The sequence below is a fragment of the Thalassophryne amazonica genome, chromosome 9 (assembly GCF_902500255.1).
Source record: "Thalassophryne amazonica chromosome 9, fThaAma1.1, whole genome shotgun sequence".
Classification (NCBI taxonomy): domain Eukaryota; kingdom Metazoa; phylum Chordata; class Actinopteri; order Batrachoidiformes; family Batrachoididae; genus Thalassophryne; species Thalassophryne amazonica.
Window position 1 is genome coordinate 57299793 of NC_047111.1, and position 17832 is coordinate 57317624.

Sequence of the window (17832 nt, forward strand, 5' to 3'; positions counted from 1 at the left end):
TTCTCCTCTCTAGTACTCTGGAATAGACCTTGCCGGGGAGGCTGAGGAGTGTGATCCCCCTATAGTTGGAACACACCCTCCGGTCCCCCTTCTTAAACAGAGGGACCACCACCCCGGTCTGCCCATCCAGAGGCACTGTCCCCGATCGCCACGCGATGTTGCAGAGGCGTGTCAGCCAAGACAGCCCCACAACATCCAGAGACTTAAGGTACTCAGGACGGATTTCATCCACCCCAGGAGCCTTGCCACAGAGGAGCTTTCTAACCACCTTGGTGACTTCGGCCTGGGTAATGGATGAGTCCGCCTCTGAGTCCCCAGTCTCTGCTTCCTCTTCGGAAGACGTGACGATGGGATTGAGGAGATCCTCGAAGTACTCCTTCCACCGCCCGACAACATCCCCAGTCAGGGTCAACAGCTCCCCATCCGCACCGTAAACAGTGCTGGTGGAGAGCTGCTTCCGCCTCCTGAGGCGTCGGACGGTTTGCCAGAATCTCTTCGAGGCCGACCGATAGTCCTCCTCCATAGCCTCCCCGAACTCCTCCCAGACCCGAGTTTTTGCCTCTGCGACCGCACGGGCTGCGGCACGCTTGGCCTGCCGGTACCTGTCAGCTGCCTCTGGGGTCCCACCTACCAACAAAGATAAGTAGGACTCCTTCTTCAGCTTGACGGCATCCCTTACTTCCGGTGTCCACCACCGGGTTCGGGGATTGCCGCCGTGACAGGCACCAGAGACCTTGCGACCACAGCTACGAGCAGCCGCATCAACAATGGAGGTGGAGAACATGGTCCACTCGGACTCCATGTCTCCAACCTCCCCCGGGATCTGGGAGAAGCTCTCCCGGAGGTGGGAGTTGAAGACCTCGCTGACAGAGGGTTCCGCCAGTCGTTCCCAGCAGACCCTCACGATACGTTTGGGCCTGCCAGGTCTGACCGGCTTCCTACCCTCCCAGCGGATCCAACTCACCACCAGGTGGTGATCAGTCGACAGCTCTGCCCCTCTCTTCACTCGAGTGTCCAAGACACGTGGCCGAAGGTCAGATGATACGACTACAAAGTCGATCATCGACCTCCGGTTCAGGGTGTCCTGGTGCCACATGCACTTATGGACACCCTTGTGCTCGAACATGGTGTTCGTGATGGACAAACTGTGAGTAGCACAGAAGTCCAACAACTGAACACCACTCGGGTTCAGATCGGGGAGGCCGTGCTTCCCGATCACCCCCCTCCAGGTCTCACTGTCACCGCCCACGTGAGCGTTGAACTCCCCCAGGAGAACAATGGAGTCCCCAGTTGGAGCGCTATCTAGTACCCCTCCCAGGGACTCCAGGAAGGTCGGGTACTCTGCACTGCTGCTCGGCCCGTAGGCCGAGACAACGGTGAGAGACCTGTCCCCGACCCGAAGGCGTAGGGATGCGACCCTCTCGTTCACCGGAGTGAACTCCAACACTTGGCGACTGAGCTGGGGAGCAATAAGCAATGCGACCCCAGCTCTCCGCCTCTCCCCGTGGGCGACGCCAGAAAAATGAAGCGTCCAGCTCCTCTCCAGGAGTTGGGTACCAGAGCCCAAGCTGTGCGTGGAGGTGAGCCCAACTATCTCTAGTCGGTATCTCTCAACCTCCCGCACAAGCTCAGGCTCCTTCCCCCCTAGCGAGGTGACATTCCAAGTCCCAACAGCCAGGGGCTGTGAGCATGGACCGGGCCGCCGGGCCACCCGCCCTCGACCACCACCCAATCCTCTCTGCACCCGACCCCCATGGCCCCCTCTGCAGGTGGTGAACTCACAGGAGGGTGGGCCCACGTCACTCTTTCGGGCTGAGCCCGGCCGGGCCCCATGGGCTAAGGCCCGACCACCAGGCGCTCGTGCGCGAGCCCCAACCCCAGGCCTGGTTCCAGGGTGGGGCCCCGGCTCCACCATACTGGGTAACATCTCGGTCCTTGATCTTTTACTGGTCATGGAGGTTATGAACTGCCCTTAGTCTGACCCGTCACCTAGGACCTGTTTGCCTTGGGAAACCCTACAGGGTGCACAAAGCCCACGACAACATAGCTCCTAGGATCATCCGGGTACACAAACTCCCCCACCACGATAAGGTGGCAGCTAGAGGGGGAGCGGCCGAGGGTATTTTAGCATTTTAGTATTTTAGTTATATCTCTGATTATTAAACACTGTGGTCTTTACCTTAAGACGTTAGCCTGATTCCTACACCAGGGTCACGTCATCCAACACACTGTGGAAAGACCTTGGGTTCTGGATGACAACTACCCAGGCAGACAACCAATCTATCAAACTCAAAAGTAACCATCTAGCTGTTGCAGCCAAGTAAAACATGGGCATGTTCTTGCCCTTTTGCAGTTGCTCGGGGCCTCAAAAGTACGCCACATGACCAAAATGTCATAGCTGATGTCCTCTCACAATGCAAATAGTATTAGTGGTGCCTCTGAAGAGACCTGATACAAAAGACATCCAATCATTGCTTTAGATCTTTGGTTAGCATCCAAGTCTCACAAGAACCAAACACTAAGACAGAAAACACCAGAACCCTGAAGACTCAGACCTTCGGTCTCATGCACCTCATGACTCCATAAGCCTGGATCTTTGTCATGATCCAGAATAATCATAAACTCAGACACTTTGACTCCTCACTCAGTTTCTCAACAGAGTGGTAGATTAATAAAAGTATATTAGGGGTACAGTTTATTTTGTTTAATTCACAGTTGGTCAAGATACTTACACCCTCAATAACAAATGTCCATTCCTTGTCTTCAAACTCCTGTGCATTTGGCTCCTAAATGGATGAAAATAGATTTTAATCCATACAGTTTATATTGGTACACCACAAGCATAAGTAGCATGCATTCACTTGTGTCTCTACTAGCCACACTACCTAAACCAATTCCTTGTAAAAGCTGTCATTTTATGAATGTATAAGGTACTGCTCTTGCTGTAGAGTATATATATATATATATATATATATATATATATATATATATATATATATATCACATATTTCTATTAATTTGTCACAAACAGGTAACTAATTAATATACATGAAGTCCTTGAACTGTCTTGTGTGTCTGTACTGTTTGTTTTTTGCATCAAAAAATTCAGTGTTTGTAAATCAGCACTGTAATTATATCTGCATTAACAGATTTGAATATATCTTGTATCTATGCCAGCCCAGTCTCATGTTTTTTTTTCGTGCTCCCATGATGAAATGAGTCAAATTTTCGTGGCAGGTTTTTTTTTTTAAACTCATTATTACTAACCCTACTCCTACCCTCGACCCCCTGCTTCACTTTTAATTTCGTGCAGCCATCACGGAATGAATCAGAATGAATTTGTGCTGCCGTGACAAAAATGAGGCACTTTTCGTCACAATATCACGAACCAGTAGATTAATGTATATTTCATGCTGCTGAATCACGACTTGCCGTGAGACCAGGTTGTCTATGCACATATGCATCTATGTACATTCTCTATTCGAAGTCTGTTTTCAACCATTCTAGAGTTATTAATATTAAAATGATTATTTAATACATTCACATAAACACATTCTTGTGTAATAGATATTATACAACAAATTAGTTCATTCTCATTGATATGTAAATATTTGTACCACACAAACATAAACTGGTACTGGACCACGTTTAGAAAGTAATAACCATGACAGACCATCAACATCCCAAACAAAACTGAGATGCTCTGACCCAATTGTCTCACCATCACAATCTGACCCTTTTCAGAGTCCCTCAAATCTTTATGGCTCCATTTTTCCTGCTTCCAAAACATCAACTTCAAGGAAAAAAATGTTAGCTTGCTGCCTAATTTATCCCACCCACTGAGAGTATGTGCTAAATAATGTATCCAGGTGCTGGTAATAGTACCTTGAAGAGTGTAACAGAGATGTCGATGTTCTCTGGGACAGGCCACATCACCATGCCCCTGTAGGGGTTTTTGATTCCAGGCTGCCAACTGTGGAGCTGCACAACAAATTACATTTACATTAATGAATTTATGAGACATCGTTACACTAAGCTACTTAACATCAACTGGACCAACAGCAGTGTCTTGCTCCTCTGAACTTTCTATTAACAGACAACTACTCATTAAGCTAAGGCGATCCAGAGACAATAATATCTTAAAGCTACAGTGTGCATGATTTAGTGTCATCTAGTGGTGAGGTTGCAAATTGCATTATTCCATTACTGATCATGATTTTGTATTGCTTCACTTCTTCATTTCTTTGGTGATGGAGGTTCATGGTCACCCTGTCTTTTCTTGCGATAAGAAACATACAGGATCCTCCATTCAACAAAAATGAGACTTCTCATACGTTACCCATAACTAGCAACCAATGGACACTGTATATGCAATCAAAATGAGAAACGTGAAGCAAGTATGTCCCTCTTTGGCTACGGTATCAATATGGTGGTGCAACATGACGGTCTCCATGAGGGACCCCCTCCCATTTTAAGCTTAAGTACCCCTAAATATTACACACTGTACCTTTAAAAAACATAATAATAGCACCATGTTCTATGTGATTATCTGAGTCTGACTGTAATGTTCACAAGTTTTACCTTGGAACACATGCGTCTGTTCCTCCTGGTCCACACCACTCTCAGCTTGTCTGGTTGCCTATTTGAACATATCAGAACAGAACTGTATCAGAACTTGACAAATACACATTAGGTTCCATACATATGCTGCACATCTTAACCCCATTTGATATTTCTAGTAACAGTTCTGTCACTAACCCCCCCCCCCCAAAAAAAATCAACACAGATATACAGAGAGAGAGAAAGAGACACCCTCAGAAATCAATAAGTAATCCCAACTCTCTTCCAGCTGTCTTATATTTTAATAGCGTGTTAGACATACAGACATCTGCTTGCTTTCTTATAATGGGGTGCCAGTGACCCCACCTGCATCACAATTTTAATTACACTCAACAAAAATATAAATGCAACACTTTTGGTTTTGCTCCCATTTTGTATGAGATGAACTCAAAGATCTAAAACTTTTTCCACATACACAATATCGCCATTTCCCTCAAATATTGTTCACAAACCAGTCTAAATCTGTGATAATGAGCACTTCTCCTTTGCTGAGATAATCCATCCCACCTCACAGGTGTGCCATATCAAGATGCTGATTAGACACCATGATTAGTGCACAGGTGTGCCTTAGACTGTCCACAATAAAAGGCCACTCTGAAAGGTGCAGTTTTATCACACAGCACAATGCCACAGATGTCGCAAGATTTGAGGGAGCGTGCAATTGGCATGCTGACAGCAGGAATGTCAACCAGAGCTGTTGCTCGTGTATTGAATGTTCATTTCTCTACCATAAGCCGTCTCCAAAGGCGTTTCAGAGAATTTGGCAGTACATCCAACCAGCCTCACAACCGCAGACCACGTTTAACCACACCAGCCCAGGACCTCCACATCCAGCATGTTCACCTCCAAGATCGTCTGAGACCAGCCACTCGGACAGCTGCTGAAACAATCGGTTTGCATAACCAAAGAATTTCTGCACAAACTGTCAGAAACCATCTCAGGGAAGCTCATCTGCATGCTCGTCGTCCTCATCAGGGTCTCGACCTGACTCCAGTTCGTCGTCGTAACCGACTTGAGTGGGCAAATGCTCACATTCGCTGGCGTTTGGCACATTGGAGAGGTGTTCTCTTCACGGATGAATCCCGGTTCACACTGTTCAGGGCAGATGGCAGACAGCGTGTGTGGTGTCGTGTGGGTGAGCGGTTTTCTGATGTCAGTGTTGTGGATGGAGTGGCCCATGGTGGCGGTGGGGTTATGGTATGGGCAGGTGTCTGTTACGGACGAAGAACACAGGTGCATTTTATTGATGGCATTTTGAATGCACAGAGATACCGTGACGAGATCCTGAGGCCCATTGTTGTGCCATACATCCAAGAACATCACCTCATGCTGCAGCAGGATAATGCACGGCCCCATGTTGCAAGGATCTGTACACAATTCTTGGAAGCTGAAAATGTCCCAGTTCTTGCATGGCTGGCATACTCACCGGACATGTCACCCATTGAGCATGTTTGGGATGCTCTGGACTGGCGTATACAACAGCGTGTATCAGTTCCTGCCAATATCCAGCAACTTCGCACAGCCATTAAAGAGGAGTGGACCAACATTCCACAGGCCACAATTGACAACCTGATCAACTCTATGCGAAGGAGATGTGTTGCACTGCATGAGGCAAATGGTGGTCACACCAGATACTGACTGGTATCCTCCTCCAATAAAACAAAACTGCACCTTTCAGAGTGGCCTTTTATTGTGGCCAGTCTAAGGCACACCTGTGCACTAATCATGGTGTCTAATCAGCATCTTGATATGGCACACCTGTGAGGTGGGATGGATTATCTCAGTAAAGGAGAAGTGCTCACTATCACAGATTTAGACTGGTTTGTGAACAATATTTGAGGAAAATGGTGATATTGTGTATGTGGAAAAAGTTTTAGATCTTTGAGTTCATCTCATACAAAATGGGAGCAAAACCAAAAGTGTTGCGTTTATATTTTTGTTGAGTGTACTTCACGTTCAGCACACAACCCATTTACAGTGCACTCACACACCAACTCCACCCTGGGAAATCTTTGGATTGTTTGTGTGTGTGTGTGTGTGTGTGTGTGTGTGTGTGTGGTAGGGAGGGCATGTGCCTGTACTCAGTTGATCCCTGGGCCAAAAATACTCTACATTAATTACACGCTGTGGAGGTATGGGGTGATTGGGGAGCTCAGAGGGAGGAGGGGGATTGTGCTTACTCATGGCCAGGTGGTTGGGGTGCACGGAGCCTTGGCATTACATTTCATAGTTTCTGGGCTTGTCTCTTGGGTGTCCCCAATGCTTCTGTGCTGTTTGGTGGATTTAATATTGCCCGGTGATTACCAGAGCCCAGGCCAGAGAGTTGGATGGGAGTGAAGGTGGGTGTGGCATGCAGGGGGGAAGGGGGGGGATTCTTTCTATGGAATATGGATTGTCTTCTGGATGGATAGCATCATTGAGGGGTGCAGGCCTGTTACTGATGGCTGGGGATGCCCTCCTGTTGGTCCTCAAGGATATGGGCAGTCTCAGCTGGGGTATCGGCCTTCCCTGTCTCTGAGGTGTGGATCCCTGCATGTTGTCAGGGCTGGTGGTCTGTGTCCTGCGTATCACGCTCACAGGTCTGGTCTTCCTGGGTGGTTAGGAGCACCTCTTTGTGGTATTGCTGGAATGGGTTACCCTGGGTAACCCCCTTGCCTCCTGTGTAGTGTTGACCATCAGGCCACCTGCCCTCTCAGTGAGCTAAACCTCTCTGGCAGTAGCTAACATGCTCTACCTGTGGCACTTAAGCTGGCTGTGGGTTCCCTGGGAGATTGTGAAGCCCCACCTGCAGTTTGGGAGCAGTGTGGGACTGATGTAAGTCCTCATATGAATTCATAACCTGGTCTCACGGCAAGTCGGGATTCAGCAGCACGAAATATACATTAATCTATTGCTTTGTGATACTGTGACGAAAAGCGCCTCATTTTCGTCATGGCAGCATACATTCATTCTAATTCATTCCGTGATGGCTGCACGAAATTAAAAGTGAAGCGGTAGGAGTAGGGTTAATAATAGTGAGTTAAAAAAACTGTCATGAAAATTTGACTCATTTCGTGACAGGAGCACGAATAAAAAGAAGTGAGACTGGGCTGGAATTCACTGTATCATACATCTCATTAGCTATATCTGACACCATCTGCACAGACATACAACTATCACACAAGCATAAACACATGAATCCACAGACACGTGCACACTAAACATGGTCTCTAAATCAGGGTATCCTCTGCATACGTCTATAACTACTGTTGTCATGATCACCTCTTCCTGTAAGCAGCAATTTCATGTTGTAATATGAAAAATTGTATTCTTGATGGTATCAGCCAACCGTGACTTATACCAAAGTAACGTGCAGACAGTGGAAGAAAAACAAATTTCAAACACAGTTTACTTCTTTATTTATGGGGCTGGTATTTCTAAACCCTTTGGCTTATTGGCATTCTTTTGTGACATTCCTGTACTGGAACGGGTGGTGAAGGCTGACGTTGATGCACACTAAGATTGCAATTTTAGCCTGTAAACACAGTTTGCAATGAAAGACAAAACCAAACTGTTTTCAGCTTCTGCAAGGAAAACCCTGAACAAGTGTCTTTGATTGTGGGAGCTACAGTCAAGGGATTTCTCCATGATCAAAATTATTTAAATAAAGTTTTCAAACAAAGTGGATATTATACAAATCAGACACCACAAAGTCTAACACAAGGCCTCATGGCAGTACGTGCTAAAGATAATGATGCCTTTGAGTTAATAACAAGGCCCTCATGTGACTGTGTGCTTGTGTCTATTGTAGCAACGATTTAGTTGTGACAACGGTGAGTGTGTGTGTGTACAGTAAATAGTATGTGTGTTTCAGACATGTTTCATTGTATTTCCCTGCAGTACAGGAAGTGAAACAGGAAGCTGCAGAGTCATGTGACCAGGGTCAGTGAATGTGAGGTGTGACTTTGCTATGCCTAATACTTTAAAGTTTAAGTGGCACCATTTTACTTTACTTTATAAAACATATGAGTGTGACATAAACTCAAGTAAATAAGTTTTTGTAAATAATAAAAAATTGTTTTTTTTGTTTATCAGTTGAATATCAAAAAGTATTTTGTTCTGCAGTATTATAAACAAGACTTCAAACTTTTTAAATACTCGTATATACCGTTTAAACAGTGGCCTTGTATAAGTCCATTCCTCAACAATTAAAAAAAATACCATTTTACATTTACTGGGCACTGCCAGAATTACTTTGTGTCAAACAAAGGTTTACTTTGGGAGACTAAGGTGAAGTGTATCAGATACAAAATTTTGGACATGTGGAATGCTTATCTGTGCGTTATGAACCAGCAAACAGGTTCCTCAGTGTTAAGGACCCCAGTAGCTGGAGAAGGCCATGGGGGCACCCATGTTTCACCTGGCTGCAGTTGATAGATAGGTAGTTTTGAGAGGTGCAGATGGCCTGGTTGTCTGCCTGGATGGTTGCCAACCAAAACCCAAGGCAATGCTGTATTGGGTGACACGAGTGCAGGGGTATTCAACTCCTTCCAAAAAGTGCCAAGAGGGTGCAGGTTTTCTTTGCAACCACCCACTTCACCAGGTGATTCCACAGATTAATTGATTTCATCTGCTCAAAGTGATGTTAATCACTGAAATCACCTGGTGGAGTGGGTGGTTGCAAAGAAAACCTGCTCCCTCTCAGCCCTTTCTGGAATGAGTTGAATAGCCCTGCATTAGTGCATGATACCAGACCTGACCTGTGACACTTGTTTGTATTTGTATCAAGGGTTGCTAACAAAAAATCCTCTGCTTTCGGCTGCTCCCGTTAGGGCAGCAGAATATTTGTCTCTATCTCACTTCTGCATCTTCTTGTGTCACACCACCCACCAGCATGTCCATAAACCCCCTCTTTGGCTTCTCTTCTCCTCCTGCCTAGTGACTCCATCCTCATCCTTCTCTTGATACACCGTGTGTCCCTCCTCTACACATATCCAAACAATCTCAATCTTGCCGCTCTGACTTTATCTCCAAACTGTCTAAATGCGCTGTCCTTCTGATATTTTCATTTCTACTCCTGTACATCCTTGTCACTCACAAGCAGGCTTGGGGAGTAATGGAATACATGTAAAGGCATTACGTAATTAGGATACAAAAAAGGTAACCATTTGTAAAATCCAGGCGGCTTTTGATGGCTTTCAGTGGAGTGAGTATATGAGAAATTGTTTAACAGGCAGGACATGTTCCAACTTGTCCTTAAGGCTTTCAACAGAGGTGTTTTTCCTGTGGCGGAGCGTCGCGGCGGCTGCGTCCCGACGCGCGGACCCGTCCGCACGTCTTTCATTAAAAAAATCTCCTTTAACAGTGGAATATCCGGATAAAATGCTGAAACCGACTTCTTCTGAAACTTCTCTGTTCTCTCACGACGTCCTGGATCAATAGAGCCTGAAATGTGGAGGTTTTCAGCTTGAACAGGCTGACGACGCCGCCTGAGAGCGCAGCGCGACGTCTCGCACCGTGAAAAGTCCTTAAAGCGACAGAATCACCTCAAAATCTCTCATCAGCCGTTAAAATTTTCACTGAAAACCAGCTTAATTTTTCGAACCGTGTCCACTTCGATGTGTCTCACAGGTTTAGAAAAAATTTTGATCAAACAACGCGCCAGTCTCTCAGCAACTTCTCAGACAAAGGAATTCCGACGAGGGGCTGGACGACTCCTCCCACAAGGAGTGCTCACAGGCGAATGACGTCACCGACAGGCGTGGAAAAACTCACGCATGCGCACGAGGGTTCAAGCATGTCTGACGTAAAAACATATGAATGAAATCCATATAGTTTTTGAAAAAAAATAAAAAGGACCGTAACTTTATTGACAGCCCTCGTATATATATATATATATATATATATATATATATATATATATATATATATATATATAATATTTTTACACAATTATCCTTTATTGACCGAGTTTCATTCATGAAGTCAGTGGTGTTGTCACACCCACACATCTCTATGTGTGGGTGTGACTGTGAGCGGCACAGCGCGGGTCATTATAATCTCATTATTTTAAGGTGCAAATTAAAAAAAAAAATCCCCAGTCTTGTTGAATAATTTTAATCACTAACGACAAGTATTTTAACTAGACATTGGTCTAGCAGTGGAAAATATCAACTAGACATAAGTGGAGAGTTAATGGTCCATGTCATCGGGCGACACAGGTATGGCAGGAGACATACAGCTGTTTATCATCCAAATATCACGGACAAAGTGACAAGAAGAACCAAAACCACTTACTTATGGAAGGAAATATTGTCTCCCTTGTTCCTCCATCTGTGGCTTTGCCAACATGCGCAGCTTTCCGGTATATTCCACCTGTTTCTTGAACTTCTATACACGCAAATTACTAACTTGCCCGGAATTAAAATGGCGATCACGCCTTCTTACTGACAGTATTTACTTAATGGTTTTCATTATGTTTTTGTTCTTATTTTGAAAGTTCAATAAGTGGACTGATATGTTAAACATGGGGCGAATGCTATGTGAAAGACTAAAGTAAGATCATTTTATGTTTACTGAACAAGAAGCAGACTTTTTTTTGTTTTGTATATTGTTCTGCAAGCCACTTTTAATTACAAATTCATCCGCACACTGCCTGAGTTTTCATTATCCTTCATTTGTTTGGCATTTTTTGTTGAAAATTTAGCAGGTGAACACTGGGTGTGTTTAAAACAATATTGTGGGTGCTCTTAATTCATAATGTGAAGTAAAACAGAGCATGCCGTGTAAAAGAAACAGTTTTATTTTTGCTTAATAAACTGTACTATGTGGTCAAGACTATTTATATTTACGAGGTCTGTTAGAAAAGTATCGGACCTTTTTATTTTTTGCAAAAACCTGATGGATTTGAATCACGTGTGCTTGCATGAGCAAACCTTGAACCTTCGTGCGCATGCGTGAATTTTTTCATGCCTGTTGATTGCATCATTTTCTGGTAAGCAGCCTTTGTGTGAGGACATGTGCAGTGCTCTCGGCGGATTTTCATTGCAAGGAAAATGACGGAAAAACTGGAGCAGTGCTGCATCAAATTTTGCCAGAAACTGGGCGACAGCCAGGTGGAAACCAGTCGGAAGATTCAGACGGCTTTCGGTGACGATCCTATGGGCATCACATAGATTAAGGAGTGGTACAACCGATTTAAAGACAGCCGCACAACGGTGGAGAGAGAGCCACGCTCTGGTCGGCCATCAACATGCTGAAATGACCAGATCATTCCAAAGTGAACGCTGTGGTGATGCAGGACCATCGTGTGACTGTCCGAGAAATTGCGGAAGAGGTGGACATCAGCACTTTTTCGGTACATTCCACTGTGACAGAAGATTTGGCCATGAAAAGAGTGGCTGTAAAATTCATGCTGCTGCTGACGGCGGAGCAAAAGCGCCTCCGTGTGTTATATGGCTGGGGGGGGCCTGGCTGCCGGTTTGTTTGTCTGTTTGTTTTCCTCCCAGGTGGCGTGCATTTGGGACTGAGTGGCTGTGTTGCTGAGGCTGTCAGGACCTCACCCTGATCACCTGCGACTCGTCAGGACTCACAGCTGAGGTGCATCTGGATGGATTGGAGCATGTTGGCATTTAAGACTGGAGTGCACAGTGTGTATTTGCCAGAGACTCGACCTTGTGACCAGACGGGTGAGATCGTCGTCTCGGGAGCCATCTCATCAGCAGCGGACGCTGAGAATGTCCAGGTTTGATGCACGGTCTGTGAAAGAGGAGGGGGTGAGGTCTCACGCTCGTCAGCACACTTCCTGAGGTACGTTGGATTTTGTGACTAACAGTTATACAGTCAGTAAATGTGGCGTCCCTCACACCTTATTGTATTGAGCTGTATGTTAGTCATGTATCAGCTTCCACTGCGGTGGAGTTTTGTGAACGGGATGTTCCATGCCTGCAGGTTGGGAAGCTGATCAGTAATCAAGCCAGGAAGTGTTTGCTGTTTGTACACCTTTAAGTGTTCTGTGTGTAGAGTGTGGACTCACATAATGGTTCCTTCTTTCACAGACTCGGTTGTTGCGGCCACCTGGGGGGTGTCGGCGGGGTCCTTGGGTCCGAAACAGCTTCTGGCTCCGGACCGTTAGCGCTGCTGGGAGCGCACCACGCCAGGCCGCACCTTTTTGTATTATCACAGTTATGTATTAAATTCAGTTAGCCTTTGTACCGTGCTCTGCTTATTTCATACTGGGTCCTTCAAACGCTGGTCGGTTCTCCGAGCTGCGTCCGACACATAACACCGTGTTGAAGTCTCACAGGACATGCTGTGACATGCCCACCTCTTCCACAATTTCTCGGATAGTCACATGACTGAAAAGTCACCGAAAGCCGTCTGAATCTTCCGAATGGTTTCCACCTGGCTGTCGCCCAGTTTCTGGCAAAGTTTGATGCAGCGCTGCTCCAGTCGTTCCGTCATTTTCTTTGCAATGAAAATCCGCCGAGTGCACAACACACGTCTCATACAAAGGCTGCTTACCAGCAAATGATGCAATCGGCAGGCGTGAAAAAAATCACGCATGCGCACGAAGGTTCAAGGTTGGCTCATGCAAGCACACGTGATTCAAATCCATCAGGTTTTTGCAAAAAATAAAAAGGTCCGATACTTTTCTAACAGACCTCGTAGTTTCTTTTGTCTGTATTAGCATATTTGATATTGGAGTAATCCAGAAGTAATTGAAAGTAATCAAATTACATTACTTTAATATTATGGTACTTGTATTACGTTACTGACTATATTTTTCAACAGGTAACTAGTACCTGTATTGGAAGACATTTTTAAAGTAACCATCCCAACCCTGCTCACAAGAAGACCTCCAGCTCCACCTCCTGTCTTTTTCTTACCATCGTCTCTAAGCCGTACAACACAGCTGTGCTCACGAACATCTTGTAAACTTTCACTTTCACTCTTCACAGATACCCTTCTGTCACAATATGCCCCTGCCACTTTTCTCCACCTGCTCTATCCTGCCTGCACTCTCTTTTTCAACTCTCTATCACACTCGCCATCACTTTGAACAGCTGACCCCAATGATTTAAACTCATCGACCTTCACCTCTTCCTTGCAACCTCACTATTTCACCTTGCTTCTTCTCGTTCACACACATGCAGTTTGTCTTGCTTCTACTGACTTTCATTCCTCTTTTCTCCAGAGCATAGGTCCACCTCTCCAGGCTCATTTAAGTCTGCTACCTACTGTTACTACAGATCACAGTGTCATCAGCAAATGTCATAGAGATTCCTGTCTGAGCTCATCTATCATCCTGTCCATCATCACTGCAAACAAGAAGGGGCTCAGAGCCAGTACTTAATGTAATCACAAATATAAAACAGCAACAGATTACAGCTCGAGACATAAATATTTTGACAAAGAGAAACCATTATTTTAGCTGTCTATCACACCATGTCAAGTACACAAGTGCTACGCATACACTGGAGTTAAATGAATCTTTAAGAAATGCACAGAGTACAACACACTGAGAGCAGATCATCCTCAAAACTCATGTGGCTGTGCATGAAAGAAACAAGTGAATACACCCAAGCTGCACTTGCAGTGACATTTGAAACCATGCTGGAACATACTGCTACTGTCGTGGTTCGCATGTTTAAAATGGATTTGGAAGCAGGCGGAGCCCGTACTGAGCTGGGGAGGAATTGCAGTGCTCTGTGGCCCTGCTCAGAAAGAGGCTGGACCTGCCCACAACCCGGATGGTTTTGTGATTCATCAATTGATCACAGGGCAAACATTTTGAAACCACAACATTATATTCTCACTTGTGTTGGGATGAATAAAGAAAGAAAGAAAGAAAGAAAGAAGGAAATTAAAAACTAGTTGACTAGTTGTTACATTTTAAAATGCAAAGACAATTATCAACTTTGCGCAAGTAAGTACAGTAAAAATGAACAATAATAAAAGGATGTGATTGGCTTCACATAGGAAAACATTAGTGGTATAATGCAATTTAGTAACATATAATTAAAGCTCAATGTATTTCACAGTAAATCCAAAATGCAGTTCTGACTGGCGGAATGACACTTATTACCATCATCTGGAATGTTCGTTTTGAAGAAGTGCTCGCATTTATGATGTGAATCACTTTCATACAGCCTGAGTCACAGATATTTACAGGCAGCTGTAGATGGATGAATGCACAGGGCACTGAAGCAACACTCTAATTTCACTGCTAGTGTCACATGTTACTGTGGTGCTGCTGCTGTTACTCAGTCTTTAATTACCTCCACCAACTGAGACGTGTGGGTCGATGTTATGTAATCACCACTGTCTGCCTCTTTGTCTGCAGACAATATATTTTTAAAAAGTAACAGATTTCAAGATTTATTTTATTTATTTATTTGTGGTGAGATAGTCCTGGGTCAGGGAAGACTTCATTGGTGGTTGGTGGCAAAGTTTGATGGTGCTCCAGTTATGATGGAAATTTTCTTTTTGATTTCTTTAAAATTGCAGGATGGATTTTCTTTTCATCTCCTTTAAGAAAACTCTATACATATTACATTGAGAAATAGATTTTTAAGCAGGGCTAGAACTAATGATTATTTTCATTTTGATTTTTGATTTATCGGTCGATAATTTTCTCAATTAATTGACTGGGGTTTGGTCCCTAAAATGAAATGTCTATCAGAGATTCCCAAAGCACAAGGTAATGGCCTCAAATGTCATGTTTTGTTCACAACCCAAAAATATTCAGGTTTTGTCAGAAAGAAGGAAAGAAACTACAATATAATCCCAATTAAGATGCTGAAATGAAAGAATTTGTACTTTTTTAATAACTGAAATTGACTAACTGATTACGATAATAATTGACAATTCATTTAGTAGTTGATTAATCATCAATCAATCAATTAATTGATTATTCACTGCAGCTAGAATTTTAATTGCAATAATTTGTTGATTGGCTTTGTAAATAATGGCCATCGATACTCCTTTGGCAGATCTACACACTCTTTGAAAGTATCACATGTACAAGCAGGCAATATTTTTGGTGAGTAAGTGTTGAGTAAAGGAAAAACTTATTACATTTTAAAGAGGATCCAGGTCCAGATTAAAGACTTTTTTTTAAAATTTGATGTACAGCTTAATGTCTCCAGTGGTGTCTATGTTATTTGTAGAATGGTGCATGCTTAAGGACAGACAAATAGAGAATAAAGAGAGAACTATTCAGCCTTGGGGAAAATATGTGCTCTCTACGTATTCATGTATTCAAGTGCCAGTATGATCTTATTTTAATCAGAAATTTGTAGGTCCTGCTGCCATGATACAAGAGCTACGGAAACAGCATGCATCCCTGTGTGCACCCATCTTTCTGTGACCTTCACCATGTGATTACTCAACACCACATCTCACATGTTGACAATATTTGGGATGTAAGTTCATCTTATAGCCCTCTCACGTGCGTTCACAGGGTCAACCCTAGGCCAACATGGAAAATAGGCCATCAGTGAATCTGTGCATGTGTCCACGGCCTTTGCTGGGCAATTGCTCTACATTAGGGCTGCAACTAACGAAGGATCTTATAATCGATTAATCCAGAAAGTAATTGACCAAGTAATCAACTATTTGTTTGTCAGAAAATAGTGAATATGTCAATCAATTTTTTCCAGAGCCTGTGATGATGGTTTCAGATATTTTGTTTGGTGCACAATCCAAAGATATGCAAATTACTGATAGAGAAGAGTAAAGATAGTAGCCATATAAACCTGAAAATATTCACATTTAGAAAGCTAAAATCAGAATTTGGAATTTTTTGAAGAAAGAACAAAAGGAAAATCACAAAGAATGATAATCACAAAAATGATAAATCAAGTGCCAAAATAGTTAGATATATTAGATCAGATTAGATTAATTTCTTGAGAATACTCCCTCAGGGAAATTGAAGTTCCAACAGCACTGTATAGCAGCACACAGGGTAAGAAGCACACAGAGTATCAAAAGTAAAAATAAAAAGCAATTTGCAAAATGTAAATACAAATATAAATACTAGAAATACTGCCCGTTACTGGTTTACTGGCTACTACTGTTCCTCTCCTTCCCGTCCTCTGTCTTCCTGTTACTCCTCCTCCCCAGAGTGAGGAGTTGTACAGTCTGATAGCCTGAAAGAGAGAGGAGTTTTTCAGGCTGATGGTCCTGACCTTGGGAAGGAGCAGTCTGTGGCTGAAGAGGCTCCTCTGGTTGATGATGATGGTGTGCAGAGGGTGACTGGCATTGTCCATAATGTCCAGCAGTTTGTCCAGTCTTCTCTTCTCTGCCACTGTCACCAGAGAGTCCATCTTCATGCCAAGTGTGGAGCCAGCCCACCTGATCACGTTTTCCAACCTGGAGGTGTCTTTCTTGAATGTGTTGCTCCCCAGCACACCATAGTGTAAAGATGACGCTGGCTATTATGGACTAGTAGAACATCCACAGGAGTTTCCTGCAGATGTTAAATGAATGCAACGTCCTCAGAAAGTACAGCCTGCTCTGTCACTTCCTGTACAGGTGGTTGGTGTGGGCTGTCCAGTCCAGTTTGCTGTCCAGCCACAGCCCGAGGTACTTGTAGGAATCCACAGCCTCCACCTCAGCTCCCTCCATCAGAATTGGTCGCTGACTTGGTCTTGACTTCCCAAAGCCAATGACCTGCTCCTTTGTCTTCAAGGTTTTGAGCTGTAGATGGTTTGTGTGGCACCAGACAGCAAAGTCCTTCACTAGGCTCCTGTACTCCTCCTCGCTGTCATCCTCCTAGTTGTTGATTAAGGTAGTAATCATCAATTAATAATCATCATCATTAATAATCAATTAATCATTGCTGTTTTACTCTACATTAAACTGGTACAAACCCAAAATATTTGGGATATAAGTTAAGGTTAGAAGTTTATCTCACAATTGCTTAATGTGAGTTCACAGTGCATCAACCATCACATATACGTTTCTGGGTCAAATCAAGGCCAATGCTTAATGTGTGCCTGTGCATCAAAATTATTGCAACCCCGAGAAACTTGCGATATAACTTTATCACAAAACATTCTCACATGAGTTCAGAGGGCATTTAAACTATATTTTCTGGGTCAAATCAGTGCCTGCACATAAAAATAGGCATGTGTGTGCGTACATGTGTCTGTGGCCTTTGCAGCAGGATTAGTTGAAACAAAATCAAGGAACAAACAAGGAATTTTGGATATAAGTTAATCCCACAAC

At 44.0% G+C, this 17832-nt stretch overlaps 1 protein-coding gene across 1 annotated transcript in view; it reads right to left on the minus strand.

Moving 5' to 3' along the window:
- The window catches only part of LOC117517924 (titin-like), a 167291-nt gene that overhangs the window by 139708 nt on the left and 9751 nt on the right, over positions 1-17832 (minus strand). The window contains 3 exon segments of the mRNA XM_034179057.1: positions 2733-2786; positions 3886-3981; positions 4582-4639. Of these exon segments, the coding sequence (XP_034034948.1) occupies positions 2733-2786; positions 3886-3981; positions 4582-4639 (208 nt within the window).